Consider the following 27,974-nt stretch of genomic DNA (forward strand, 5'->3'; position numbering starts at 1 on the left):
AAATCTCTGGGATGAAACAGAAATGACTTGGAAAAAGACATTTATTGCCTCATTGTTGACTCATGCCTTTCCTTCAAACTGTACACATATATTACATCTCGTAGCAGGAGTTTGTCAAACTGGCGTTGTGTTTAATGATTACGTGTTTGGTGGTATGATCTATGACATCATATTGCTCAGAGAAGAAATTGCAGTTACATCTACTAAACGTCACAAAACAGTCCTTATGAGTGAAATAAACAACACACAAAAAAGAGAAAAAAGTATTAAATTCACAATATTTGTATAAAAGATAAACTATTATTAAAAAAAGAGAATTTCTATTAAAAGTTCAAACATGCACCAACAATGTACCTTTGAGGAGGAATAAATACACAGAGAAGAAGAAATTCTGTCCACCAGAGATCATGTCAGTAGTGAATTAACAACATTAAATAAAACGCTTTGGAAAAGATTTGTTAAAGAACATTCTTGGAGATCTGTTCATTCACAGAATGTTCAAACCCCTGCGATATTTACACACACTCACGCACACCGCAGATAAAAATAAATATGTTGTCTGAAAACACGAATCGGAGCTCAGTGGAAAAGTGTGTGACCCGCAGAAATGTTCCGTCACAAACCCGTCGGCATCTGCTGCTCTCAGGCTGCAGATGAAAACCACCAGAGCTCGTTTATTCTGATCAGCTGAGACAGACAAATAAATAAATCAGCAAAATATGTACAAAACATTTGCAGTTTACAATGCGTTTGTCTGTTTTACAGGTAAAGTTTTAGGCACAGAGTTAAAGTCCATTTGGAAGAAGATGAAATGATTGTTTAACTGCATCATTCTGGTCTGTTCAGTGAAGTCTGCTTGGTTTGAATTTACAGAAAACTCTGAACAGCTGTCAGAGCTGGGCTTTCCTGCATGGTCTTCATTCAGCATCTGGACACCAAAGAAACACAGCGTCACAAATAATGGCAATAAAACTTAACAATATCCTGTTTTCATCATTAATTCAAGGCGCTGAAGTTTAAAAACTGTTTTCCTTATAATATCCTGGATTGAGATCATTTGAACAGATCGTTGACATAAAACTGTGATGAAAACAAACTTCAGTGACAAACCTTCAGAGTCCGATGCTCTGGTGGCCCATGGGGTTAGACGGTTCAGTCAGGCCAGGATGAAAAGCCAGATGCACAGACTGTGGATCATTCATAATGGCGGAGGCCTTCTCTTCCTCTCTTCTCCGCAGACACGCAGCCTTGGGGTTCAGGTTTCTCTCTGCAGGATGCAGCAAATTCAAAGTCGGCACATTGCTAAAGGAATTGTTTCGGACATCTAACGTGCAAGCACATGGGTCGTTTTCATCAACAAATGTTTAAAATGCAATTAAAACACATTTTTTGTCTCCTTTGCTCTGCTTTTTTGGCTGTTGTAGGGCACAAGTAGCTCTAAAATCAAATGTTCATGCTCAATTTTGTATTATTCTTTAATGTCAGCGCTCTGCACAAAGTGTGTTTTACTCATGTGACCATGTTGTTATTTACAGCTTACTATGCTGCCATCATGTGGTCACATTTGCTTCAACTTCTGCAAAAGGAGGCAAAATCCCTATTTAGAAAAAGTTAATTGAAAGTCTTTGACTAATGTTGGAGATGTGGTTGATCCTGTCATCTCCCTGTAAGGTGGCATTATCCCAGAGGATAATCTGATGATGCACTGACCTCTGACCTGTTGCTCCAGGCTCAGGATCACAGCTACGGCCTGGTGCAGCACCAGAAGTTTGGTCTGCGGTTTCTCACTCTTCAGGTGCAGCTGACACATGTGACCCAGCTCCTTAAAGGCCTCATTGATGTCCCGCACACGCAGACGCTCACGGGCATTGTTGGCCATCCTCCTGTCACGCTCGCGCTCGGCCTTCTGCTCTGGGCTCAGGTCTTCATCCTCATGGATGCTACAGTAAAGACAGATAAAAACAAGGAAACAAAGTCAGTTGCTTGTCTGACGTTTCCTCTTTGGAAAAAGAAGAGCGGATGAGTCATCACCTGTTCCTTGCAGTGTTTTCTTCATGTCCTTTGTGCTCACTCTCCTCGTCTGATCTCGGGCTGTCTGAGCTGTGACCGTGATTGATGTACATCATCTCCTCTCTTTTTCTGCTTTCCATCTTAAACTCCAGGTCCTCCTGAACTCCTAAACCACCTGTACAAGACCGCACACAAAACATGCAGAAAAGTCAACTCCAAACTGAAGATAAACAAGGTAAGTAGATTGATCCACAAGATGGAAGGAAGCACCTCACCTCCTCCTCCTTGTAGGAGCGCAGCCCTCGGTCTGACCGGGTACGGGTGGCTCTGGAAGGCTGAGTGGTTGTTGTTCACACCGACGCCATCAGCCTTATGACACAAACACAATTATTCCCTTCATGTTAATTGATGAGTATCCAGATGAAGATACCATGTCTTAATCTTAAAGTGGTTAAATCTTCACTTAGTCACTTTTCATGTCCAATCGGGGTCTCAGAAGACCCAGAACCCGACTCTGTCCTCTCAGTTTGAAACTAGTAGATTAACAGAATTAATTTAATCTCAGACCAGAGTAATCCCTCATGTAAAAATCTTTAAACGTTCCCTTAATTCTTTTTGTGAATGATCTACTTTTATCTGACACATATTTTAGGAGAAAAACTAAGAGTGGAAGAATTTAATACACTCTCCCCCCCAAAGGATTAGACCTAAAACAATTTTCCCTGCAGACTCCCACTCCAGCTGTGTTAAAATCCTCTGGGCTGTTTGACAGGGAATCATGTTGGAGTGGGAGTGTTGTTGTCCTCATCACCCCCCCCCCCCCCCCCCCACACACACACACACACACACACACACTGTGGAATTACAGTCTTTACATACTCCACGCTAGCCCCATTGTGCCTTGTTTCTGATTTCAGAGACACCACATAGCCGGTGGAAAATTCCTGACACAGAACACCCTGGACACACGTTGGAATTTCCATGCACACTGCCCTGCCATGCTTTAAATACTTCAAAGTAGTGTTTGTTAACCATGGCTGGAGCGTGACAGGTGAGTGGCGGAGCACTGGCGGAGCCCGGCTGGCCGTGGTGGGTCTGGCTCAGCAGGCCGTGGATGTCAGCGGGCAGCCCGGCTGTGGGGCCCACGGCGTGGTTCCTCAGAACATGGATAACATCGTCCAGTCTGTCCAGGCGGTCCTCCACCTGAGACTGGAAACATCAGGAGACATTTCAGCATCCAGTTCAAGCAAACGAAAAACATTACGACTTCCGTAAATTTAGAAATAGGCTCATTGTATTTTTCTTGGTGGTATTACAGGAGTGTTTCTCAGCAACACTCTATCGCCTCTGATGTTAATCTTGTGTTTTTTTTTACACATTATACACATTCATTCATTCATTCATACACCATGGATCTGACTGACCCCCACATCCCATAATGCAAACATCTGATATGGATTTGAACTTTTTCTCCAGTTTGAATTACTGTTTGTTCTCTTCTACTTATGATGTGCCTCCCCTTTGTTGCACCCATTTAACGTATGTGGGGCTTGTCCGGGATATCTCTGTCCATCTTTTACACAAAGCCACTGCCAATGAGTAAATTATTTTAGATTTAGCATGAACACTAACATTCGGGGGAATCAGTTATTTTCAGGGTGACTGAAAAACATTCTTTTCATTTTTGGTGCCGCAGACAGGAAGTTCTCTGTAATTATGCTTTTATTTGTTCAACCAGATTCTTTCATTTATTCCCAGAGCCAGTCCTGTCAATAAACTTTACTCCAACGATTGAATTTAAATCCATTACAACCCCTTGTTCTTAGACATAATCCCTATTTTATTGTGTACTTATTGGAACAGAACTGGGAGATGTTGCTTTAGTTCCTAATGTTCTATATTTGTTTGAAGGAATGTAGAAATCTGTTTTTTTTTTTTGTCTCCAAATCCAGGGAAAACTTGCTCTGGAAACACTGGGACGATTCAAAAGGAACATTTTCTCCTAACAATAACTAAATTTAAGGAAAATGTCAGATGAAACAGTTTAAACAGCAAAAAAAGCATCTATAAATATCTTAACAAGCGATCGTTTTTTATTAATGTTACTTCTGACACTGATTTATGGTGTTTATGTGAGAATCACTGTTTAGATTTTCTATATCCAGCTTTATATTTTAGGATCTATTTCCTTTTTCACATGATTATTTGACTTTTTGTAAAACGTCATTGGACTTGTCATTCAAACATCGTCTTAAACTTAAAGGAAGTTCTTTACCATTGATATGAGAGCGGACTCGTAGGGGGGTGAGACGGGTGCCTGAACTGAACTGCGAGGCCACATGTTGGTACCTGAGATGATAAATAAAGAAAAGTCAGAACATTTAGAAGCATAATGTAAAATGCATGATGGAGCTGCGTGTTTGACTCAGGTTTACCTGTAGCTTCAGCAGCATTTGGGAGTGGGGAGGGAGACCTTGCCGGTGTGGAGGAGCTGGAGGCGAAGCTGCTGCTCGTGTGATCTGGTGAATAAATCTGACACAGAGAAGGAGTAGAAATGGATCATTTTAAAAGCACAACTTGTCATTTCTGCGTGAGCTTTAACTGCCGCTGTCACAACCCTCGGAGCTCCCCTTGTAACCCGAACTGAACTCATCAATTCTTGTCATTTCACTGCTCTGCAGCCAATAAAGTGTCTTGCTTCATGAGAGTGGTCCTTCTTTAATATGCATTGCCCCGTCTGTGGCAGGGAGGAGGGTTTGCTTTGTTCCTCTGGGGCTCTGAGGCCCTTCTTTTATGTCCTGACCTGACTGTGTGAACATAACCCAGCATAGATGAGCTGCTCTAATGAGACTGAGGTGGTGCATACTTACAGAAGCCAGAGCTTTTCCCAAAGTATCGCCCGTCTGTGATGCTCCAGACACATTTCCATGGCTTCCTGAGACTGTATAAAAAGTTGTTGTTGTAAACTCAATATAAAAATATAACAAACTGTGGAAAGCAGCAAATCTCACCTGTTGAATTTTCTGACGGAGTGTGAGGATTGTTACGATGAAAGGTGGACACTGGTGGAAGACCTCTGTTCATGTCAGCAGGCAGCACTGAGTGTGGAGAGAAGTCCTGAACAAACAGCAAACACACAGCTTTAAACCACCGGGGTCAAAAAGCTCTTCGATGTAAACCTCCAGGGTGATGGAGGACCCACCAGGTTACTGAGTGTCTGCTGCAGGCTGCTGTAGCTCCCCGCCTGAGGCTGGTGGCTCATGGCTGCTCCCAGCGCACCTTCATAGCCTTGCTGGTTGAGTCCATTTACAGCATTCCAGATGTCAGGCGAATTGCTCATCCCCTCTAAAATGAAGACGGAAATGTTACTGCCTGGAGGTGGAACTGCATCTCAAACAGCATCAGCCAAGCTGCATCTTTGCTGGGTTGTTGCCCCTTTTCATGGCCACTTTATATTAGATTGTCTTTAATTGAGATTTTTTTTTCTTTAATCATATTTAGTTTCCCTTTAGGATTAGTAAAACATTTTTTCATTAACCTGAGCGCAGTTGTGGCTTTTCAGCTCGTATTGTGAAGTTCCTGAGCTATTTTATACAATCCTATCTGTTTTTAGGTATTTTGTGTTGTTTTGTTGTGACTTTTTAACCACATTGGTCATTTAATATTATATTTACATCATTTTACATGTGACAAAATTGTGAAAAAACAACATTTGTGCAACTCAAGGTGTCAGAAAGGTGTGAACGAATGATGAAACAAATGACAGGAGCTGCCTGGCTGAGGTTTTTTAAGTAATAGAGTAGAATAGAATCATGTTTAAAGAGTAAACATCAAGAAAACACAAGACAGAAGATTCAAAATATTAAATATATACACATTTTAAGAAAAAAATGTAATATATAAAAGTGTTGAGTGGATTAAAAAGATGGCAGAGTATTTACAGGGAATGGGAAAACATGAATGGAAATGTGTGCAAATGCAATAATGATGTCTAAACCTCAGGATTACATCTTGGTCTTGTTCTCAGATTGGGTAACTAACAGGTCTAATAGTTTGACTCCTCTTTACTGAGATAAAACCTTGAATTTTGTTGCCACTAACCAACAGTTTGACAGCAGAAAATCGTGCATTGAAAGGATAAATGTAATCAGAGGATTTGCACTCACCAAAGAACGTGCTTGCAAACACACTGTTGGGGGTTTTGTTTGATGGCTGTGAGGATGAGCTCTGGTTGATGCTGTCGGTGCTGGGGGACTGCCCGTAGACCTGGAAAGATAAATAAGATAACAAAGTATGTCTAAAGCCGTCAGAACCATCTGACTGACACGAATGTTTGAATGCTGCGAGCTGAAGCACACTTAGAGCCACTGTGATAATCCGTAAGCTGCAGATCCATGCACCTCCTCATCCGGATTTAGGAACCATTCACCATGAGAAATCCCTGCACTAATCACGATCAGGCTCAGCTGCATGGCTTCAGGAGACTGGAACACGGCTTGCCTCAAAATCGAACTAAATAAACTATCATTGAAACTTATATTTTCAGTGTTTTATTGCGTTTGTAAGAAAACACAGATAGATGCTCGCTCAGACCCACGAGAGGCCTGGGCTGCACCTGCACAGCTCTCTGCTGCTTTGATGTGTCCCAGGAAATGAAAATAAACCTCTCTGTGCAGCGTCAATGGGGTGTCAGTTACCCGGACGACAAGTTCTGTAAAGCAGCCTATTAAACACACTCCTGCTCACACTTGCAGCCACACACGCACGCCCGCAGCCGTGACCCTGGCTGGCACGAGTCCCATGGTGATTGTGGGCTCGGCCAAACAGAAGAGCCCCCGTCGACTCTGGGCCCGTCTGAGCCGCCGTGGGCAGCATATGGCAGAGGATAAAGCCAATTGTCCTCCTTACCATCAGCATAGCAGGCGACCCGTTAATAATGGTCACACACCCCCGCCCAAGCACGCCCTCTCTGGCCCCTGCTGAAGAAGGGCCATCTCCATGGCATCCTCCTTTAGCATAGCATTGATTTAAGAGCCATCAATCATGGGATCACAAATGATGATTTAGCTTTTTATTCTTATCTGTACAGCTCAAACTGAAAGTCAGAAGAAAACTGAACACATTGAATCATTATTTTATGGAAGTGACAGAGCACACAATCCTACAAAAGAAGCAACAGCAGCTCTTCCTCTTTTGTAAACAAACATCATGATGTGAGATAAGTGAAACATCAACTTGCTATTCAAGGCCCACGCTTTGCTCCACCAACTCCGACCACATGCAACCAATTTTCTGCCTCTGTGATCCACTCGATGTCTGGATATGGTTAGCCTGTCGGAGATCAAAGCTGCCTTTGATAATGGCTGCAGCGGTGGAGGGACTGCTCCAGCATAGCAGGGTTAAATCAAATAGAAATAGAGGCAATCTGCTTCATGTCAAGATGTTTTCTGCTGCCAGGCTTGACTACATGAGCAAACAGGAAGTCTCACTGTGGCAATTTAACACAAGTTTTGCTTTTTTAGCCTCAAACTAAAAGCCAGAGGTATGTAGCAGCTTTATAAATTAGTTCAATTTGATGCAGAAAGTTTTTTATTTTAAAATGTCGATTTTTTTTGTGTGTGCATTGTTCTTGTTTTAAATTCAACTTAAATCCTTCCGTGTAATTTAGACCTAGCATTAACTTTTATAAATCTTAATTGTTACAGTTATGAACAAGCTGAAAAATAAAGATTTTTACTTGTCTTTCTTACACTAAACAAGTCAAACACACAAATGAACTAATGACATTATGTGTGCTGCGTAGACGACCTCATAAACTTACAAGCACAAGTAAACTGACAAAATAGCAAAAAACTTTTATCAATCTGCTCATAAATTAGAAAAAATGATATAAAATTTGCAAAGACAATAAATAAACACAATATCTAAGAGAATGAAGTGACAGCTTCCTCACCGACGCTATCATGTGGTCTGATCTGTGCAGATTTATTATTATTTATTTATTTATAATTTGAAAGAGTGATACTCACAGGTTTCATGTTGTAGCAGAACATGGATGGGTTGTTTCCCGTTCCGGATCCAGGATGAGCACAGAACATAACTCTGACCGGATCAGTTCACCACTCCAGACACACACACAGCTCCTCTGTCCGTCTCTTTCTCTCTCTGCTCATGTGTCCACATGCACTCCTTCTCTAACTCACCCCTGCTGGTCATGCAGCACCCCGCAGACAACTTATGCAAATCAGGGCTGGACCATTTCAGGCTGCAGGGAGAGGGGGTGGCCGAGAGAGAGAGAGAGAGAGAGAGAGAGAGAGAGAGAGAGAGAGAGAGAGAGAGAGAGAGAGAGAGAGAGAGAGAGAGAGAGAGAGAGAGAGAGACTTTAAAGATCTGCATCAAGCATCAGTCTCATCAGCATTCTTTTGTTGTTTATAGTTAGGGAATAACCCAGCAATCAAAACATAATGTTGCTGCAATTTTCAGCTTTTATGACATTTGTAGTTTTTACTTGTTAAATGTCATCACATCAAATCTTTGAGGATGGGGGAATTCCCAAATTAGGACCATAGGAAGATAATCAAAACAGAACAAAAACACAAGCATCATGAGTGTTTAGACACGCTTCTTCAAGCATCAACTCGCGCTGTCGGTGTCAAATCATGTCCAGAAGTCCTTCCTAAGGCTCACTGAGCAGTGATGACGACACCAGGATAATCTCCTGTTAGACAGGTAGAGGTTTCCAGTAAACATGGGATACTACAGCCTTGTCTGACCTACATTTACAAATAGAATCAAGTCTTAATTTGAAGGCACGTGTGTCACGGCACAGTTCAGAGGTCATCTGGTCTGTCTGGGTGATCGTCTACACCAACACCCTAACCTAAAACAGTAATTCTTTCTGTTTGAGGTCAGATCAGCTGTCTGCAGCCTCTGAGCTGGTTTTTACCAAAAATAGAAACAAATTAAAAAAAAAAAAAAAAAGAAGAAGCAAAATTACACAATAAGAGTACAAGCATGTTTGTATCAAGCATCAAACGAGCTGCATGAATGAAGAAACTCTATCTGAGAGGGGAGAAGATGCAGTTGGCTTGGTGCTCAGAGGCACAGTGTGACACCCTGTCCTGGCAACACTTCGTGCTCGACAGAAACCTCACAAGAATCCAATCAAACATTTCCCACTGAGACAGGATCCAAGTGTTTATCCGAAACACATTACTGACACGTCAGTATTCACACAAAAGCCCACAGCAGATCTGATGAGATGAGGACAAACTCAGGAACGCTTCATTTATTTCTGTTTAAAACTTAAATTTGCCTTGATGATCTGGGTTTTAAGGTGGTGGAAATGTTCAGTCCTCCAGGGAATGCTTTTATTTCAGACATGCATTCACTTTTTGCATGAGTAAAAGCTTGGATCAGCGTTTATAAAAAATAAAAAATAAAACAGATTCTTGATGTTTTGTTGTTCTTGTTGTTTAAACTCCTGCTGGTTCAGCTTTGATCATGATTTTACAGCCTGTCAAATTTATCTTTCTTGATTTTAATGACAGAATATGTAGGACTATAATTGATTTTAATGACAGAATATGTAGGACTATAATTGATTTTAATGACAGAATATGTAGGACTATAATTGATTTTAATGACAGAATATGTAGGACTATAAACAGCCACCATGTTTGTTTGTAAATAACCACAAAGGTGATTTAGATATTTTGGATACCGAGGTGGCCACAACTTGGACAAACCTAACCTGCAGCATAAAACATGCATTTAATGTTGTCTTTGGAGTAGATGATCTTTTTAATGCTTGTCAGTCTGATATCAACTGTATAACAGATGAATTCTTAAAAACACGCAAAAAGAAAAACAAACATTTCTGCAAGTTTAGTTTATTTGATGCATTAATAATTACTCATTTTAAAGTTTCTTTCTCAGATGTCTCCATATTTTTTAGGATTTTTTGTTAGAGAATTTGTTTAAATCTAAATGTTTAACCAGAATTTCTAATTGTCACGGTCTTAATGAGATGACTGTAAGTTTAAACTTTAAAAACTATTTGGTGTTTTTATAATTTCATATTGTGGAGATTGGAAGAAAAAAATAAATAAATGTAATATTGAGTTGTAAAATTAGGATGTTTGGCTTTTTGTTCCAAAAACAAGAATCGTACTTCTAGCGGTGCCAAACGTGATTCTCCTCCCATTTCAGTCCGTCCAAAGGTGAGCTGCTGTCAGCTTCCTTAAACTCAAAGTCTAATCCTTGTTGTCCATGCTACCTGTGCTAACTGGGTTAGGAGGTCAGCTACTTTGTCCTCATCAACACCATCATTTCTAGTCTTTACTAGTGCTGGGATTTTGTTTTTATTTGAGTGCAATTGAGCGTTAGGAGGAAAATGCAAACATTAAAATGCAAAACAGAATTCAGAATTTCTTCCCTTTTTTAAAAAGTAAAAGAAGGAAAAATCTAGTTGCACCAGTGAGTGACCTTCTCCTCTGACAGAGATCAGTCCACTTATCTGACACACTGAGCCTTTATAAGACAAACATGTCTGATCCAGGAGCCAGCTCATTTCCTCCCCTCACCCTGAACTTTGCATCAATCTTGGTTAATTGCCATCTTGTCAGCAGTGTGATTATCCAAACAGGTAATGCAAATGTTAATGAGATCATATTTGCATATCTTTTTTTTTCTTGTGGTTGAAATGTCACTGGATGTGAGGCTCAGCAATGAAGAATGTCGCTACTGATGCCCCCCACGATACGCTGTTGGCCATTAAGGGTTAAAAAAGAGCCGTTGATGGAGAGGGAATGAATAAGGAGCTAAAACATGTGCAAACAAACAACTGCAAGCTTGAATTTTTGCAGTTTTAGTATGAAACACGCTGTTGTCCATGCTATATCTCCAGCACAGTCTGAGTGTTTTTGGCACATTGCTCATCGTCATGCGCCTGATTTGACATGGCTTAAATAACCATCTTCCTGCCAGTGATTGGCATTCACACAAGAAGGGGTGAGAGGGACTGGGGAGCAGATGGTGACATTCCACATGACCAAACTGATCAATCAGCATGCTGGGACGCAGGTGCAGCACAGGCGGGCAGCACCGCACCATCTATTTCACCATCTACAGGGCACAAACACATGGGCACCAAACGCGGCACCCTGAGGGTCTGCATGCTCCTCCGTCCTGCTGCGCCAAAGTTGATGACGTCAGAATTTCCCATCCTTTCTTCCACTGGATGCTAGGAAGTGGGCGGGAACAGAACCTGGAATGAGATCTGCAAAAAACACACTTGGCTCTGGAAAAGATTGTGCAAGTGACGTCAAGGCTTGGGACTCCCACGTTTCATCTTGGTACAGAATAAGAACTGAGGGCAAAGCGGACAAACAGAACCGCTCACAAGTCATGATCACCTAGTCATGAGTCGGACTTGCGTTGCGTTCTCCTAATGTGGCCTTGATCAGGCTTTCTTCAGACTCACTGGAGGTCTTTCTAAGTTTTCATTTGAGGTTTTTTTTTTGGCTGCTTTTTTTTTTTTTTTTTGAGGAATGTTTTTTTAATGTTACATCATTTCACTCTGATCTTTGGACTAAAAGGACTGTAAACTCAAGAAACTTTTTAAAATCTGATTGTTTAGTCACAGCAGTCAGTCACAAAAACACAATTTGTTCCCATTTATTTAGCTGAAAATGGCCAAAGAAATGTCCAACAAGGGGATCCCCAGAGCCTTTATGCAGCAGTTGATGGATTCACCTGGGGCCAGGCCTCCTGTATGTCACAGACATTTTAGGAAATGTTAAACTAAACTGATGAAAAGCTCAAAAGAGTGAAATAAATAATATTTCTTAGTTTAAATATTCCCACCAAAATTCACTCATGTATCATTTTATAAACAAAATCTGAAATCTCACATTCTACCTTCCGATGTTTGTGTACATTGTGCTTAAAAACACTAAATTAATTTATTTCCTTTGCTCAAAATTGGCCAAAACACCTAAGTTTAACTATTTCACTTAGCTGAAGTTTGCAAAAGTGTAAAAAAACACTTTTTGAGGGATGTATTTGTGAATGCACTATAAAAGCAAACACACCTGTGAGCAGAGGTGAGCAGGTTTGTGTTTACCTGCTGGCGTGACTCTGTGCCGAGGATCTACAATGTCTTCAGGATAAGACCTGAACACACCCAGCTGATCTCATCTTCTGGCCCGAGTGCTGCAGGAAGTAGGGGGTCGTAAGAGGATTGGACTGGCTGTAGGCGCACGTGAGAGCTAGACTTACCGACTTCTTCACCGTAGTGACCCAGCCGTCCCACATTCACCAACACCTGAAAAACACACAGGTCAGCCACATAATCAAGGTGTCTAACCTGCAGGAGAGCTGACCTGGAGACCGATCTGTAATCAGTCAAGTATTTGTTTCTGAGATGCAGCAAAAGGACATTTTTACATGTAATTCAATGTGATTCTTAACACCAAATATTTAAAATTATGTCCTGTGAAAGAAATTTCACCATTAAAAATACAACCATGGATTTACCTTTTCCAATAGGACAGAACAGAAATCAAATCAGAATAAATTGATTTCAGTTTTTTTGTTGTTGATAATTTGCAGACATTTTTACCCTTAAACTGTTTTAATCCCGTCAGGCATCAGAAAACAGCCCAACAACAGAACATGTACAAATCAGAATGTGGATTACTGGTGAAACTGTGGAATAAAAATTAATTATTTAGAGTGATTTTGAAATATTACTTGGTCATTAGTGGTAATTTGGGTTGGTACATGTGAAAAAATGCATTTAAAAAACTTTCATAGTATTTGTTACTAAAATTTAAGTACAAGGCAACACAGTGAAACAAATTGAAATTAAGATTGTCTTAAAATATTGTCCATGTGATTTCTGTAAATGCTTTAACTAAACAATATTCTTTTTCACTGGTAAAAACCTAAATGAATTTTACACGAACATCTGATTGTGTTTTAAGGTGTTCTTCAGATTTCTGTTTAAAAAGGTAGTTACTCATAAAACCATAGAGAAGTTTTTTTTCTCTAACAATAACATGTAGCCTGAGCAGATGTGACCCTGAAGTGCACATTTCTTTACAAATGTAAACAAATAAAGTCACAAAAGTGGCAGTTGCTTTTACTAAAAGGAGTGTTGAGTGAATCTTGACGTTTAAAGGAATGAGCAAGGACACAAGCAGGAGACGTGAGACAGATCAAAAGTGACATGAGACTGACAGTCAAGCAAATCAGTCCAAAATAGAAGCAACTGAGGGGCAAAAATAAAGTGAGAAAACATCAACTAACAAGGAAACTTTGCATCTTTTGATTTTATTTACATCCCCCCCCCCCCAAACAAAACAATCCTCAAATTCTCTCACACCACTGATGAATGACTAGTTGAACAAACTATGAGAGTAAAAAAGGTTGGTTTTTTCGTTCATTGGAACTCCAATCACTTTCGTCTTTTATATAAAATAAAATCTGATATCCTGTTATAAACTATATTTTTTAGCAGCTAAAGAAAACAAGTTTTTCAACTTTCAATTCAGTGAAGTGACCCCATATTATGACATTTCCGCCCTCGTGCTTCACACTGAGTTTTGCATGCTCTCGTTGAAATGACATCTTAGGGCTTCAACATGTCTGTGTGACTGTGTGTGTGTGTGTGTGTGTGTGTGTGTGTGTGTGTGTGTGTGTGTGTGTGTGTGTGTGTGTGTGTGTGTGTGTGTGTGTGTGTGTGTGTGTGTGTGTGTGTGTGTGTGTGTGTGGTGCTCTGTCTCTGAGTTAACCCTATCATAAACTGCCAAATTGTCCAACTATATAGGTGCCACATGTTTCACAACTGTGTATTACATTCCAGGATAATGTCATTTTATCATGGAAATGGGAAGCTCTCAGCTCGTGTATCGATCCCAGTACCAGCAGGCACGTTACTGTTACTTGATCCATTGACCAGAATCAGAATATTTTAACAGCTTTCACAGATAGATTGTCCTAAAACTGCCTTTGCTCATCAAACTCCTTTTTCCCAAAACATTCCATATGTCATAAACAGGAACATGTAAAAATTGGCAATTTTTTCAATTTAGTCTTGAAATGGTCCAAAACACTCGTAAATAAACGTGATAATTCAAAAGAAAGTCACCAGGTTATAAAAAAAGAAAAAGCCCTGAATTTAACGCCTCCACCAGATTGATTTAGTGCTGCCCCCTGCTGGTGGAAGCAGGTAATGTTGTTGCTGTTTCTCCCTTGAACTTTATCAGTGTGTAATTAATCTATTTCAGTTTTTAAATCACTGGGGAAGAAATTGCTTTTTATTAATCCAGATTCATACATAAATGTAACAAATAGTGTTATTATATTATGGTAGGAAATTCATTGGACAACCATACACAATAATATAGCAAACAAAACCCAATTATCACGAATCAATTGCCAATTTAATCAATGTGCTTTGGGTCGGTTTTTTGTATACTGTTTGGACCCTTGCTGGTCCACAAAAATATGTTGAAGGAGGATGTTATCAGATTATGTCAAAATTTTATTAAACGGAGTTAAATAAACAATTTAAAGTGTTTTGATAATTCCCCCAAAATACACACCCTCCAGAAAAATCAGCTCCACGTAAGTAGCCACCCTCCCTCTACGTCACTTTCGTTTTTTACTAGAAGTTGCTGTTTTTCAGGCAGGTGATGAGAAACCTACAGGAGGCACAAAAACATGCTTTTATAATTAGATCTCAGTCGTAATTACATGAGAAATACTTCTTATATAGTTCCAGCATTTCACCAGAGTGAAACTTCTTTTTGTACAACAACTTAAAAACTTATGGTTGATTTTTATCTTATCTTTAGAAGTATGACCTCACATTGGTGTACATGTCTATTCACAAATACCTTCTCAGTGTGTGTCTGTTGCTAAAAGGTTTGATGACCATGAAGAGAGCAGCAGGAGTAACATTACCTGCTTCCACCAGCAGGTGGCAGCGCTAAATAAGTCATGGTGGAGGCGTTTTATTTGGGGCTTGTTTTTATGACCTGGTGACTTCATTCTCTTGAATTTTCACACGTCTATTTTCAAGCGATGTTTGCTGAATATTTTTGACCATTTCAAGTCTAATTGGGAAAAAAATACCATTATTTTTGACACGTGTTTATGTCAGGTTTGTGACACAATGAATGTTTTGACAATATCGAGTACGGCTTGTCCTAATTAAAATCAGTCTGGTTTTGTTTTGTTCGATGAGTATCAGATTTCCACGCTGGTGGGGGGAAGGAGTTTGATGAGCAAAGACAGTTTTAGGACAATCCGTCTGTGAATGCTGTTAAAATATATTGATTCTGGTCAATGGATCAAAAAACAGTAACATGCCCACTAATACTGGGATCGAGTCGTTAGCTGTCCGTTTCCATGATAAAATGATATCATCCTGGCTGTTTACCCGTCATTATCACTATCTTATCAATCGGCTTCCTGCAGCAGCGCCCCTGCTGGTTGACAATAGAACTGCAGTATGTACACAACGTCAAGTTAGACATGACATTACAAAAATGTCCTGCCTAGGACTTTTAAATTAAAACGTTGCAATTACAAGCATCTGCGGAGAAAACAAAACTACGTTATTTAAATAAACTGTGAACAAAAACCTTGGTGTTTCAAGAACTGGAAATATTCAGTGGATAAAAGAAACGTGTCTTCTCATTAACTAGATGTATGTCATTGTATTGAATGTATTTCTTGAGGTGGGAATAGAATAGAATAGAATAGAATAAAATAGAATAGAATAGAATAGAATAGAATAGAATAGAATAGAATAGAATAGAATAGAATTATTTGAAAACACAGTAGGGAAATTCACTTGCCACAGCACATACTTAGAGAAAAGGAAGATGGAATTATATTAATTATTCTAATTACACAATATGCATGCATATGTATGTATGTGTGTATGTATGTATGTATGTATGTATGTATGTATGTATGTATATATGTATGTATGTATGTATGTATGTATGTATGTATGTATGTATGTATGTATGCATGCATAATGTATATAAACATATACATATTCCTTACATTGCAAGAAATGCAATTTATCTAGTTCAATTAGAAATTATGTTTAAAATGAACAATTCTTAATTATTTCAAAAGTGGTCTTTTCGATTAGGTTTTAGTTTGAAGGAGCCCCTACCCTCGTTTCCGGTTTGATCGATGGCGCGTACATGCGTCTTGACGCAGCTCGGCTCGTCTGTAGCTGCTGCTGGCTGCTGCAGGCGTGCTATTTGCGGCAGCGGAGAGACTCCTCTGCGAAATGCCTTTTGTATGCCCGGCTGTGCTTTTATTTTTTTGGGTTCCGTTCCGTGTGGGTCTGAACACCGTGTTTGTAGCCATGCTCTGTGCTGGATTCAGCGGGCTGTCCTAGCTGACTGAGCCGGTGCAGCAGCGGTGGGTCCGGTGCAGCGCACAGCCGGGGGATGAGGCCTACTTGTTAAAGCTCCCCCACCAACCCCTCCATCGCGATGGCTGATGATCAACAACAACAACCTGGTCAGAAGCCTGCCTCGGGATTAGGCTCTCTTCCAGCGCTGGTGCCAGGACTACAAGGGCCCGAGGCTAACGCGCTACAGTTCAAAATAAAGAATTCAATTTGGTAAGGATGAAGCAGAAGCAGCCACACTGGTTGGCTGCCTGTCCTTTTCACTAGCTGGAAGGGAGGCTGCACAAAGCGGCCGAGAATAACACGAGTGTTCTCGAGACAGCCTCTCATTTTTCACCAGAGTCCGACCGCGGCAAGTCTTAGGAGGCTGTTGGGTGCGTGTAGCCGCATTAATAACACAGTAACGTCGGGTTAGTGGCAGGAGCAGTAGTTCCGATCATTAGCATGGAGCCACAGGAGGCCATGTTATAATAGATGAGACCAAACCCACCGGTGGTGCTGATGTTCAGGATGACAGGTGTCAAGCACACGCGCGGGCGCGGAATTCTGATATGCACCTTATGCATTTAGAAAATGTTCTCATAGATCACATGCAGGTGAATGTAGAGAGCATTTCTGTCAAAACAAGCTGCTCATGGTGTCTGATAAAAAAATTGATGAAAAATACACAATCTATTTAAAACAAATACATTTTCTCAGAATGAAATGTACATAAAATCTCTCACTACTTTGGTCTTTGCTTTGATGATTTTATCTCTGGTGTTGGAGTTATGTAGCTGCTTTTGTGTGTGCCTAATGCATTTTCAGCTGGATGCTCTAAATTTGCAAAATCACCTCACAGGAGGAAAATTACCCTAACAGGCGAAGAGGGCTGGGCCAAATGTTTTTAGCTGTTTCAGAGTCTGGTTACTGTTCTTTTTGCACATTATTAGAATGCTTTGGTTTGTAAAATCTGTGCTTTTGTTGTGCTTATTTATTTCCCAGTAAATATGTCCACTTTGGGTAAAACAGACCTTATTATATATTTAATTTCTTGTTCAGACAAACGTCACTGAAACTGGAGCTAATGTTGATTGCAACCATTAATGCCACTGCATTATGACCACGCGTCACATGGAGATTCTGTCATTCAGGAGTTATAAACACACCAGAACACACCTCTTGTTGTCACTGGCTCATCCTCATTCACTAAATAATTCAGCCGACTATTCTCACCATATTGATTGTTAACCTCAAGTTCCCAGAATAAAAATTTGGCCCCTTTTCTGCACATTTATTCACATATAGTGATCAGACAGGCATGGGGTCAGGTAGGTATCAGGTGAGATTCAGGAGAGGCTGGAGCACGCTGGTGCATCTGGTTCTTGTTGTCTTTTATTAAAAATATTGACCTACATCCATCACAGCACTAAAATAACTTTGACTTTTAGTCTGAATGTATATTTTTTTAAATGTGAAAGATTAATTTGAATCTCACCTATTAGATGGGTGCTGATCTGTAGTAATGTGAATTTTTTGACTCAATTTTAGATATTTTAAACCAAATTTTTTATTATTTTGGTGCGTTAGAATAGAATCAATTGCATTGCAGTCATACAAGTAAATGCAATAAATAAGACCTCAAAAGCAATATAATAAAATAGAGGTTGACCGATAGTGGTTTTTCTCTTGCCAATATTGATGCTGATATGTGTGGTCAGCCGATGGCCGATGTGTATTGCCAATTTTAATGGGTCGATAGACATTTTCACCCTGTTTTCATGCTGAAATGTCACTAATAACATCAGTTGATGCACAACATTTCTGTAGCTGAATCTGCTTTAAAACTCTGAATTTAACTAACTGTTAAATCTTAACTTTATTCACTGCTCAGTGTTAAAATCAGACACTTAAATAAAGTTTATTTAATATATTTATTATGCAGATGTAATTTGTGATTGTAAAAATACATTTAAATTAAATTCTGCAGCAGTACCGGGCTGCCCGAGGATGTGCCTGACTTTAAATTGGCTTTACTAAGGACTAATATCGGCTGATAAATGAAAAACGATAAATATACTACCGTTAGGTAGGAAGTTTGTTAAATTATGTGAGAAAGTGGTTAAACCTTATTAAAAAGTCTCAATGTTGCCAGGATAACTGTTTTTCTTATTGACATGTAATATTTTCAGCAAAGGGAGTTATAAATAATTAAATTCGCAGTTGTCAAGGCCTGATCCTGGATCTTCTAGAAGTTTGTTCCTGTTAAATTTGAGTTATTCCTCTCCACTGTTGCCCTGTGCTTGCTCAGGATGGAAGATTTTGTTGAAGGGAAGATTTGATGCAACCTGCTGCTTTTCTCATATAGAGTAACTTTTTTCTAGTTGACGTATAATCCATTGAAACTGTTGGCTTTCAGCTGTTTTTAATAAGAATTTGCCTTTAATATGAATTAGCTTTGTTGTTGTTTTTTACAGAAACCTAACATTGAGAATTGGCACCACCTACATATGTTTCATTGAATTAATTTTTAATTGTATTTTTAATAAATTATTTTGTGTTCTTTTTCATTTTCCAGCAAATCTGTACAATCAAAAGTGGACAGCATATTGGTGAGTTTCTCATCTATTCTTTCATTTAATAACCATCTGTTACATCTCTCAGCAAAACTAATTATTTATTTTATTCTCATACTTTTAGTTGTGTAAATTATCATAGGGAGCCCAAGTCACGCCCACCTACCTTTGCACCACGGGCCCCCGAAGAACGGAAAAAATGAATGCAAGTCAACGGGGCTAAAAACGCTATTTTCTAATTCCGCTTGTTTTGTGCCATGGATTTCACGTATGATGTCCGTGAATTTTAAAGACGCATTTAGATACCAAGAACGAGCTTATTTTCGAACGGGGGGAAACAGTATTTGAGGTTTTGTGTGAAAATAAGTCCAGGACTACAAATGCGCTTCACGAAAGTGATGTCATCGAACCAGACACGGAGAAAACTGAGGGAAAATCGCTGTAACTTCCCACAGGAGGAAAGAACCACCATAAATCTGGTCATGTTGTAAGTAGCAGCTACGTTAGGGAAGAGGAGATTGTGTGATGACGTCACATATGGGACGTGCCGATTTCTAGTTTGTAGTCCTGGTAATTACAAACTTTTACAAGCTAATAAATCTCAAAGTACGTGACTGGCGTGGTTGAAACACCCATCATTACTTTTCATTTAAATTGCAGTACTACATATGTGCGATCCAGGGCGTAAGGCAAAGCGGATTAGAAAATAGAGTTTTTCGCACCATTGACTTGCATTTTTTCGTTCTTCTGGGGACCCATGAGCCGACCGGAAAGGGAGGAGACTTAGGCTCCCTATAAAGCAACCCTATGCATGACTGTAATACACAAAACAATAATCTTTTAATGTTAAAACAGTAAGGATTTTGTTCTGTGGCATTTGTGAGCCAGCAGTCACACATCTGTTAAGATGAAGAACCCATCCATCCATTTTCTTTCCCCGCTTATCCTCACAGGGTCGCGGGGGCTGGTGCCTATCTCCAGCAGTCTCCGGGAAAGCAGGCGGGGTACACCCTGGACAGATTGCCAGTCCATCACAGGGCAACACAGGACAATCACGCACACACACACCTAAGGACAATTTAGAGAGACCAAACAACCTAACAGTCATGATTTTGGACTGTGGGAGGAGGCCGAAATACCCGGAGAGAACCCACACATGCACAGGGAGAACATGCAAACTCCATGCAGAAAAAAACCCAGGCTGGGATTTGAACCCAGGACTGCAAGGCAACAACGTTAACCACTGCTCCACTGTGCAGCTCGAGATGATCAATGTAAATAAATATGTAAATAAATACAAATAAATTATGTTCTATTCCTGCATTTTCTTACAAATCTATGCCATTTTATTTTTCCTACAGATTTACCTCCAATCCCCTTGCATGACCTTACATGCAGACAGTCTATTTATGCAGTTTGGGTTTCTTTGAACTGAAAAGCATCGTAGCAGGATTCATCTGCAAAATAAAAGCAACAAGAAAAAGCTTTGTCAATTTTTTAAAATCAAAAATAACTTTTATTTTATTTTATCTCAACACTTCTGATGCTTGACAGCTTTATTCTCCAACTGATAAATGATCCTCCTACAGATCATCAGTATCGTTTCACACATTAAACCACAAAAAGGTACAGTTTCCTTTTACTCAACATATCTTACACGTTTAGGGCTGAAATATAAGAAACGTGCATGATTAGATTTTAATTGTAAGAATAACTGGATACAGCTGATTAATCATAACTGGGTTTGTGAGCTATGAAAATAAGTTGCTGCAGACTGGAGACATAAAAAAGAGAGAATCTGCATTTGGTGAGCAGCAAAAGTAGAATGAAATAAATTGGGAAAAAAATGTGAACATTTAAGACATAATTAAGACACCTGGTAAATAAATTGTGACAAGAGTGTAATTTTTCCACTCAAAAGTGTTATTAGTCTAAAATCATTCAATTCCAATACATTTGGATATTTTGTTACACTTTTTGTGTCTCCAGCTAATCTCCATCTGCCTCTGCACAAACGGGTCACTTCCTGTGGCTTTTATTACTTTCAAAGTTTGGGGAAGAAATCATTTTAAACAGTGAAAACAATAATTTGTGGAACTCTAACATTTCTGGTCCAATTATCTTATTTTTTTTTTGGGCGGGGGGGGACTTTTTGTATTTTTATAAATTAATTTGGATCTTCTTGGGCTAATAAAAACACTAAAGTGCAGTAAACGGTGAAACTGCAGCTTTGTGACTAAAAATGATGCATCTAATGTATTTTAGCCTAGCTTAGCTTCAGTTCAGATCAGCAGGGAAACAGATTATAATACTTTAAAAATACATTCTGTAAATAACTGAACTTGTAAAAGTATTTGTATAAAGCTTTAACAAGGATTTTACACCTCTTCATTAACAATAATAAAATAAAATATAGTTTAATGGTGAGCTTCTTATAGTTATACCATCAGTACTGATTTCTTTAATTAAATCCTAAAAAATAAACAATGAGAAAAAAAAATCAAATGTATATATTTTTTAACTAATGATGTTCGGAATATTTTTCTTACCGCTGTACAATACTGAATTGTATCCAAAATGCTATAATAAAATTATTAGTATGATGTTTTTTTGTTGGAAAATAAATGAGTGGCCTGATTTAATTTCCAACAGCTATTTCAGACACGCAACAGTGGAGTGTAGTAAACAGTGTTTTCATTCACTGCTTATTGGCTGACAGCTCTCACCTCATTCATTTAAGTATGGGTTTCCATGGCAACAAAGAGGCAAATAGAGGAGGAAGAGGTGACATGAATCCATTCTTAGAATCAAGCTGAAGGGAGCTTAAAGTGGCGAGATGGTTGAGCCGCTGTGTGTTACGTTTAAATCGTACCCCTGTTGTGTATTTTATGAGAACCTCGCTGTAGAGCTGTGGGAACGCGATTGCTTCGTCTTTCTTTACTCTTCACCAAAAGATTTTTTTCTTCTACACCACTACATAATTCTATTAATTAAAAATTATTTAGTGATTTTTTTAATTTTTTTTTTTTTTTTTTACAGCAAGATGTTGAGAAGTTTACAGACATCGAAAAACTCTACCTCTACCTTAAGTTGCCTTCTGGTCCCAGCAGTGGCAATGATAAAAGGTTTGTGACACGCGAAAAGTATTAAATCACCTAATTTAAGTTTAACACTGCTACTGAGCCTCTTTTTAAAAGGATGTTGCTTTTTGTGTGTGTGTGTGTGTGGGGGGGGGGGGGGTATACATGCATAAACCAAAGGTTATCCCGCTCACCAGGTCTGTTTTTGTTTCAGTGATCAGAGTTCCATGTCGTCAAGCCGTACTCAACAGATGTATGCATTCAACTGGATACGCAATCACCTAGAAGAGCACCCAGAGACGTCCCTCCCAAAGCAAGAGGTGTATGATGAATACAAGTGAGTTCAGGAGGGAGGATATGTTGAAAACAGATTAGAATGTGTTGCGCTTTGTTTTATTAGACTCTCGTGTGGATTCTTGTGTCCTTCAGGAGCTACTGTGACAATCTTGGCTACAATCCTCTGAGTGCTGCAGACTTTGGGAAGATCATGAAGAATGTTTTTCCCAACATGAAGGCACGCCGTCTGGGCATGAGGGGCAAATCCAAATATCCTTACATTTTATATAACCCTGTCCTTTAGTGCTGTAACTGTTTTGTCTTGCTAACATACACTTCAGCTGAACGATGTAGGAGATATTTTTAGTGTAAGTTGAATGATGAAGGTCAGAAACTCAGATTCTTTTTGTCGTGTTGGTTTGAAAAGCTGTAGACGTCCATCGTCAGAACTGCTTGTTTAACAAGCCAACAAGAGCGCAGCCTTCACCAAATCTTTTTTATAAAAATTATTCTGATCTGCATCAAAATTAACTCGTTTCTTGGCCCCCAAGCCACAATTATCCACCAAGTGTAATAAAAATGCATCCTGATGCCTAATCTGGACAAGCAGCAGAACGACCAATTAAGAGACACTATGGCTCGATGGAGGAATAACAGGATGTTCGACTGTGTTCTGGCCTTAAAGCGTCCACCCAGGTTTCTGTTAGGTGCCTTAACTCCTCTGCACGTACTGTTACAGCGGGTTAAGAAAGAAAGCTTTTGTTCACATGCCATCCTTACCCAACCTGGATCTGCAGAAGTCTGGTGATGGGGTAAGTTGCAGTAAGCTGCAAAACATTTGACTTGAGTCGGACCTTTAGACCAGTTTTGGTCTGTAAACCTGCTGCTCTGTTTGACTAGTGTGAGCTGATGGAGTCGTCGGGCCAGTCTCCGAGCGCTGAGGATGAAATGAGATCTGCAGCGTGTGGACTGGTGTGTGAGTGGGCTCAAAAGGTCCTGAGTCGTCAGTTTGACAACGTGGAGGACCTGGCTCGCTTCCTGCTCAATAGTCACTACATTGGTACAAAGTCCATGGCTGCACTTACTGTTATGACTGGAACACCCACAGGTAAAAAAAACCCTCTGATGAGGTCATCTATTGTTTTTCTATAAACAAGTCATCTACCATGGGTGTGAGTTTAGCTACAGTAATGATAAATTGTTATTCCTTTTCATTTAGTGAAATTGTTTTATATTACAATACAGGAGTAAAAAAATAGGACTTTTTTATTTTTCTTTCTAAATTTAAAACATTTAACTTAATAAAGAATTTCCATCATGATTATCTGCTGTAAACATTTTAATCTCTGTTAAACCAAAAAGTTATTTTTAAGTTTTCATTTTCTGTATCAAAGTTTTTCCAGAGTTTTTTTTTTTTGTGTTTTTGCATCTGAAAACATGTTTCAACTTTTATATGCGCGACCTGTTTTCAACGGGGTTTCTGGGCAGCCCACGCATATTGCAAGTGACTTTTTAACTCTGTTTGACAGATAATGGTGGCATGCAACATCACAATGTGATTTTATGCTCTGTTACTTCCTGTCTCATCTTTGTCTAGTTTTAATTGAGCTTCTTTAACTCTAAAAAGTTCAGTCTCATATTGAAAAATGTAAAATGGCTCCAAATAATAATTTCTGCCACTGTCCATGGTGCCGAACACATAGAAACATTCAACTGTTTGTGTTCATTACCTCTTGGCAGCAATATATCGGATGAATCTGCTCTTTTGACATGTTTGTGCTTGTGCAGGAATGAAGACCCCGACTCCAGCCTCTGCCTTCGTGCCCACGGCTGAGGCAAACTCATTCCAGCCCCAGGTGAAGACCCTGCCCTCTCCCTCTGTTGATGCAAAGCAGCAGTTGCAACGTAAAATCCATAAAAAGCAGCAGGAGCAGAAGCTCCACTCCCCCCTGCCTACAGAGGCCCAGGTGAAGCGAACTGAGGCCAGTACCCCCGGACCCACCATCCCTTGCGGCAGCCCTGCTCTGCTCTCCCCTCAGCCCACCATAGGAATTGTTGTAGCAGCTGTTCCCAGCCCAGTCACGGTACTTGATGGATTATTTTTCTCCCACTAATTATATAAGAGACTTTGTGTGTCTAAATGTGCTAAAATGTGATATTGCTCCTCCAGGTACAGAGGAGCAGGCAGTTGATGACCTCCCCTAGCCCTGTAGGGACAGCAGAAGGAAAAGTGTTGCCTGTGAATTTCCAAGTTGTCACTCAGACTCTCAAACAGTCTCCTAAAACCCCCCAGAATGTTCCAGCCAGTCCTGTAGGAGACCGGCTTGCCCGACACGGAACGCGGTACGCCCAGATACTGCCCAAGCCCTCTGCCACTAGTGCCATCACGCTGCGCTCTCCCCCCACTCTGCTCATCACCAACAGCCCCATAAAAACCGTGATGCCCACTCCCCACGTCAGCTCGGTAAACGTTGTGAAGATGACGGCCATCGCTCTGGCTCCCAACAGCAGCAGCACAACTGTGCGACCAGCCTCAGCCGGCGTGAGTGTTATGGCTGCTTCAGATGATTCCCAGCAGATGCAAAGTGGAAATTTAGCCACCCCTCAGTCTCCTGCTATCAGACCCAACACAGCAGCATCCACCCTGATCCTCTCTGCAGACACCAAAGGGTTGTCTGAACCTGGAAGTGACAACTCTAGTGCAGAGAAACTTATCGGTGGCGCCAAAGAGGACAGAGTGGCCAAGTTCAGGGCTGCAAGTGAGCCAAGCTTCCTTATCAAGTGTTCTCCAGGACAAGAAAAGGGGGTGAGAATGAAAGGTGACTCAACTCCCACCTCTGTAGCTGGGATTCTGGACAGCAATAACAGTAACTGCCATGACAGTACTTTGTACTTGACTGTTGATAATCAGAACTCCAATGGCAACACATCGTCTAATGGCTCGTCTGCTGTTACCCCAACATCCAAGGATCCCTGCTTGGATTCCAAGAGCCCCAGGAAGCGTGCAGCTGTTGAGTCCCACGCCATCCCTGTTAAGAGGGTGTTTATCTCCCAGCAACCACTTGCTGTCGTTGACAATCCCAAACCTGGGGTCAGTGCTGCAATGAAGAGGGTTCCCAGACCAGGAACTCCTGCCAGACCAGAGAGTGCCCCCTGCAAAGGGACTGCGAAACACACACCAACAGGGCCCACACAGATCCTTGCACTTACGGACGCGCCTCTCACACACACAGAAGGAACGCAAACGGTCGTGAAACAGCAGGATTTGGGGTTGAAACACAAAGACCCTTCCATCAGCATCGATACCACCGTTGGACTAGCCGAAAGCAACACGTCTGATCAGGCACTTCTGCAGCAGATCACCGGAGACCCTCGTGCGATACCAGCCAACTCAGGACCACACGAAGCCTCTGTGAGCGAGTTAAAGAGCACAATATGGGAGATGCAGCAAATACCAGCAGAACACAAGCAAGCCTCCTCCGACCAGCTATCCATGATAACTCAACCTTCTGAGGCCTCAGGCCAGCTCACTCTCACGCAGGAGATGGTGGACTTTGCAGGATCTCAGCCCAACATGGACTATTTCCCCTTCAACGATGATGACATGACCCAGGACAGCATAGTGGAGGAACTGGTTCAAATGGAGGAGCAGATGAAGCTGAAGGGTCTGTTTGGTAATTGCGTTGACGTGTCCCTCCAGGGTCAGTCAACTAACAGTCAGAGCTCCATCCTCAGTGCTCATCAAGCCAGTTCTACCTTTTACCACTCTGCCCACAGCAGCACCACACCTGTTCAAACCCCCACGCCGACACCAACACCAACCCCAACACCCACGCCCACTTCAGAAATGACGCTCACGCACACCCTGACGAGGGAGAGCCCTTGCTCTCGCATGGCCCCCATCACACCTGTGGATGGAGCCATGGGTCGTCACACCCCCATCAGTACACCGCTGTCAAACTGCAGCAGCAGCGTGCCCCCGAGCCCAGTGGAGTGCAGGAACCCTTTTGCTTTCACACCCATTAACTCCAGCATCACGGGGTATCATGATGCCAGTATTGTTTCCAGTAGTCCCGTTAAACCCATGCAGAGGCCCATGGCTACACATCCTGACAAGGCCAAGCTGGAGTGGATCAACAACCGCTACAACAGCACCGCCGCTGGTCCTTTGTCCAACCATAGCATAGGCATTCTACCAAGCTACCAGGACCTGGTAGACGATCAGTTTCGTAAACCTCATGCGTTTGCGATTCCTGGCCAGTCCTTTCAGTCTCAGTCGAGGCCGGATGCTGCTCACTTCGGCCGATTGACGCCCATTTCTCCAGTTCAGCAGCAGGTAACAGGTGTAACCACTCCCACCAAACAAGAGAGTTTCGCTGTGCCGGCGCCGTTGGATAACAAGGCTTCAACCTCATCCACATCCAGTACCTTTCGTTGCCGCAGCGTTAGCCCTGCCGTACGGCAGAGGAACTCCAGTGGCAACACCGGTCCTCCGACCACCACCACAAGCACTGCAACAACAGCTAGAGCTGTGATCTCACCCTTTAACTCCCCCATCACTTCTGAAGTGCTCAGTATACTGTCCAACAGCCAGGCAGTCAGCTCCGTCCACAGCATGGTGCAGCGTAGTCAGTCTGTACCGCTGACCATCATGATGCAGAGTGAGATGCTGCCTGTGCAAGGTCAGAGTAACGCATCTAAGATCACTAATGTTCTGCTCAGCAAGATGGAAGCTGATGGAGACGAATCTGTTCGCGGCCTGGGCATCAACAACCTCCCCTCCAACTACACGGCCCGCATGAACCTCACTCAGATCCTGGAGACCACGCCAAGCTTCGCAGGCGGAACAGCTCACCAAGCTCAGCTGCCTGTCAGCTCCAGCCCTGCTGCCTTTGAGCTCCAGCAGCACGGCTTCCTCACCACTGGCAGTGGAGAGCAGGTGAGCTTTTCTGCTGGGGACAACCAAGCACAAGTAGGTCCTGGGGAGCAAGACCAGCAGCAGCAGCTCCAAGAGGATCCTGTGCAGACACAACCACAGCTCCTCCTCCAGAGCACACAGCAGCAGGAGGTGGAGGATGAGCAGCAGCAGATTGATTTCAACAACACTGTCAAAGACTTGCTGGGGGAGGACAGCCTCAACCCCAGTTCCCAGTTGGTTGGTCAGGTAGCTTCAGAGCTCAACGCTGTGGCCTCTGACTTCTCAAATGACATCAGACTGACCTCAGATCTGTCCAGTAGCATCACTGACCTTAACACATTGGACCCCAACTTGCTATTTGATCCCAACCAGCAGCAGGAACAATATGAAGACTCGACACTGGAAGAACTGAAGAACGACCCGCTTTTTCAGCAGATATGCAGTGATACTGTGAACTCTGGTTTCGACTGGCTAGAGAGCAAAGACCAGCCTACCACAGTAGAGATGCTGGGTTAACGTTATAATTTACTCTGTATGACTTCTGTTCTCTGTCATTTGGTTCGGTGCATATGTAATATATCTGTTTTGAAACCAGTTTGTTGGGATTTGTCTGGACTTTGCCATTTGTTCTGTTAAAAAAGTGCCAGGCTTACCAGAAAATCTCTCCCACTGTTTATCTCCTCCTTTCT

General features: G+C 41.3%; 2 protein-coding genes and 1 long non-coding RNA gene across 3 annotated transcripts; 1 reads left to right on the top strand and 2 right to left on the bottom strand.

Moving 5' to 3' along the window:
* Positions 1 to 790: 790 nt before the first annotated feature.
* Positions 791 to 8,223, bottom strand: LOC107388629 (transcription factor 12). Its single transcript, XM_015964232.3, has 13 exons — positions 8,040 to 8,223; positions 6,177 to 6,276; positions 5,213 to 5,355; positions 5,022 to 5,127; positions 4,881 to 4,951; positions 4,446 to 4,542; positions 4,286 to 4,359; positions 3,043 to 3,219; positions 2,286 to 2,379; positions 2,032 to 2,185; positions 1,711 to 1,940; positions 1,111 to 1,267; positions 791 to 928 (listed from the first exon to the last, which is right to left on the bottom strand). Exons 1-12 carry the CDS (start codon positions 8,106 to 8,108, stop codon positions 1,113 to 1,115), a joined length of 1,470 nt encoding a protein of 489 aa, XP_015819718.1. The 5' UTR covers positions 8,109 to 8,223; the 3' UTR covers positions 791 to 928; positions 1,111 to 1,112.
* Positions 8,224 to 12,086: 3,863 nt separating this feature from the next.
* LOC139069758 (uncharacterized) lies at positions 12,087 to 16,345 on the bottom strand. The gene is made up of 3 exons (XR_011520453.1): positions 16,211 to 16,345; positions 12,292 to 12,337; positions 12,087 to 12,225 (listed from the first exon to the last, which is right to left on the bottom strand). It is a non-coding gene; the product is annotated as an uncharacterized lncRNA (long non-coding RNA).
* Positions 16,316 to 27,937, top strand: LOC107388630 (DNA-binding protein RFX7). Its single transcript, XM_015964233.3, has 9 exons — positions 16,316 to 16,669; positions 19,014 to 19,047; positions 22,051 to 22,136; positions 22,306 to 22,428; positions 22,521 to 22,637; positions 23,095 to 23,179; positions 23,268 to 23,475; positions 24,156 to 24,451; positions 24,538 to 27,937. Exons 1-9 carry the CDS (start codon positions 16,539 to 16,541, stop codon positions 27,799 to 27,801), a joined length of 4,344 nt encoding a protein of 1,447 aa, XP_015819719.1. The 5' UTR covers positions 16,316 to 16,538; the 3' UTR covers positions 27,802 to 27,937.
* Positions 27,938 to 27,974: the final 37 nt, after the last annotated feature.

This window comes from Nothobranchius furzeri, chromosome 4, assembly GCF_043380555.1.
Source record: "Nothobranchius furzeri strain GRZ-AD chromosome 4, NfurGRZ-RIMD1, whole genome shotgun sequence".
NCBI lineage: Eukaryota > Metazoa > Chordata > Actinopteri > Cyprinodontiformes > Nothobranchiidae > Nothobranchius > Nothobranchius furzeri.

What these genes read in the sequence shown, in the direction of transcription:
- LOC107388629 (XM_015964232.3), bottom strand. Translation starts at nt 8,108, where the DNA reads ATGTTCTGTGCTCATCCTGGATCCGGAACGGGAAACAACCCATCCATG. An exon ending in AAATGCTGCTGAAGCTACAG is followed by an intron (nt 4,360 to 4,445) that starts GTAAACCTGAGT and finishes TTATCATCTCAG; the next exon opens with GTACCAACATGTGGCCTCGC. An exon ending in CCTGTCACGCTCCAGCCATG is followed by an intron (nt 2,380 to 3,042) that starts GTTAACAAACAC and finishes TTGTGTCATAAG; the next exon opens with GCTGATGGCGTCGGTGTGAA.
- LOC107388630 (XM_015964233.3), top strand. Translation starts at nt 16,539, where the DNA reads ATGGCTGATGATCAACAACAACAACCTGGTCAGAAGCCTGCCTCGGGA. An exon ending in AGCAGTGGCAATGATAAAAG is followed by an intron (nt 22,137 to 22,305) that starts GTTTGTGACACG and finishes TTTTTGTTTCAG; the next exon opens with TGATCAGAGTTCCATGTCGT. An exon ending in GGCATGAGGGGCAAATCCAA is followed by an intron (nt 22,638 to 23,094) that starts ATATCCTTACAT and finishes ACTCCTCTGCAC; the next exon opens with GTACTGTTACAGCGGGTTAA.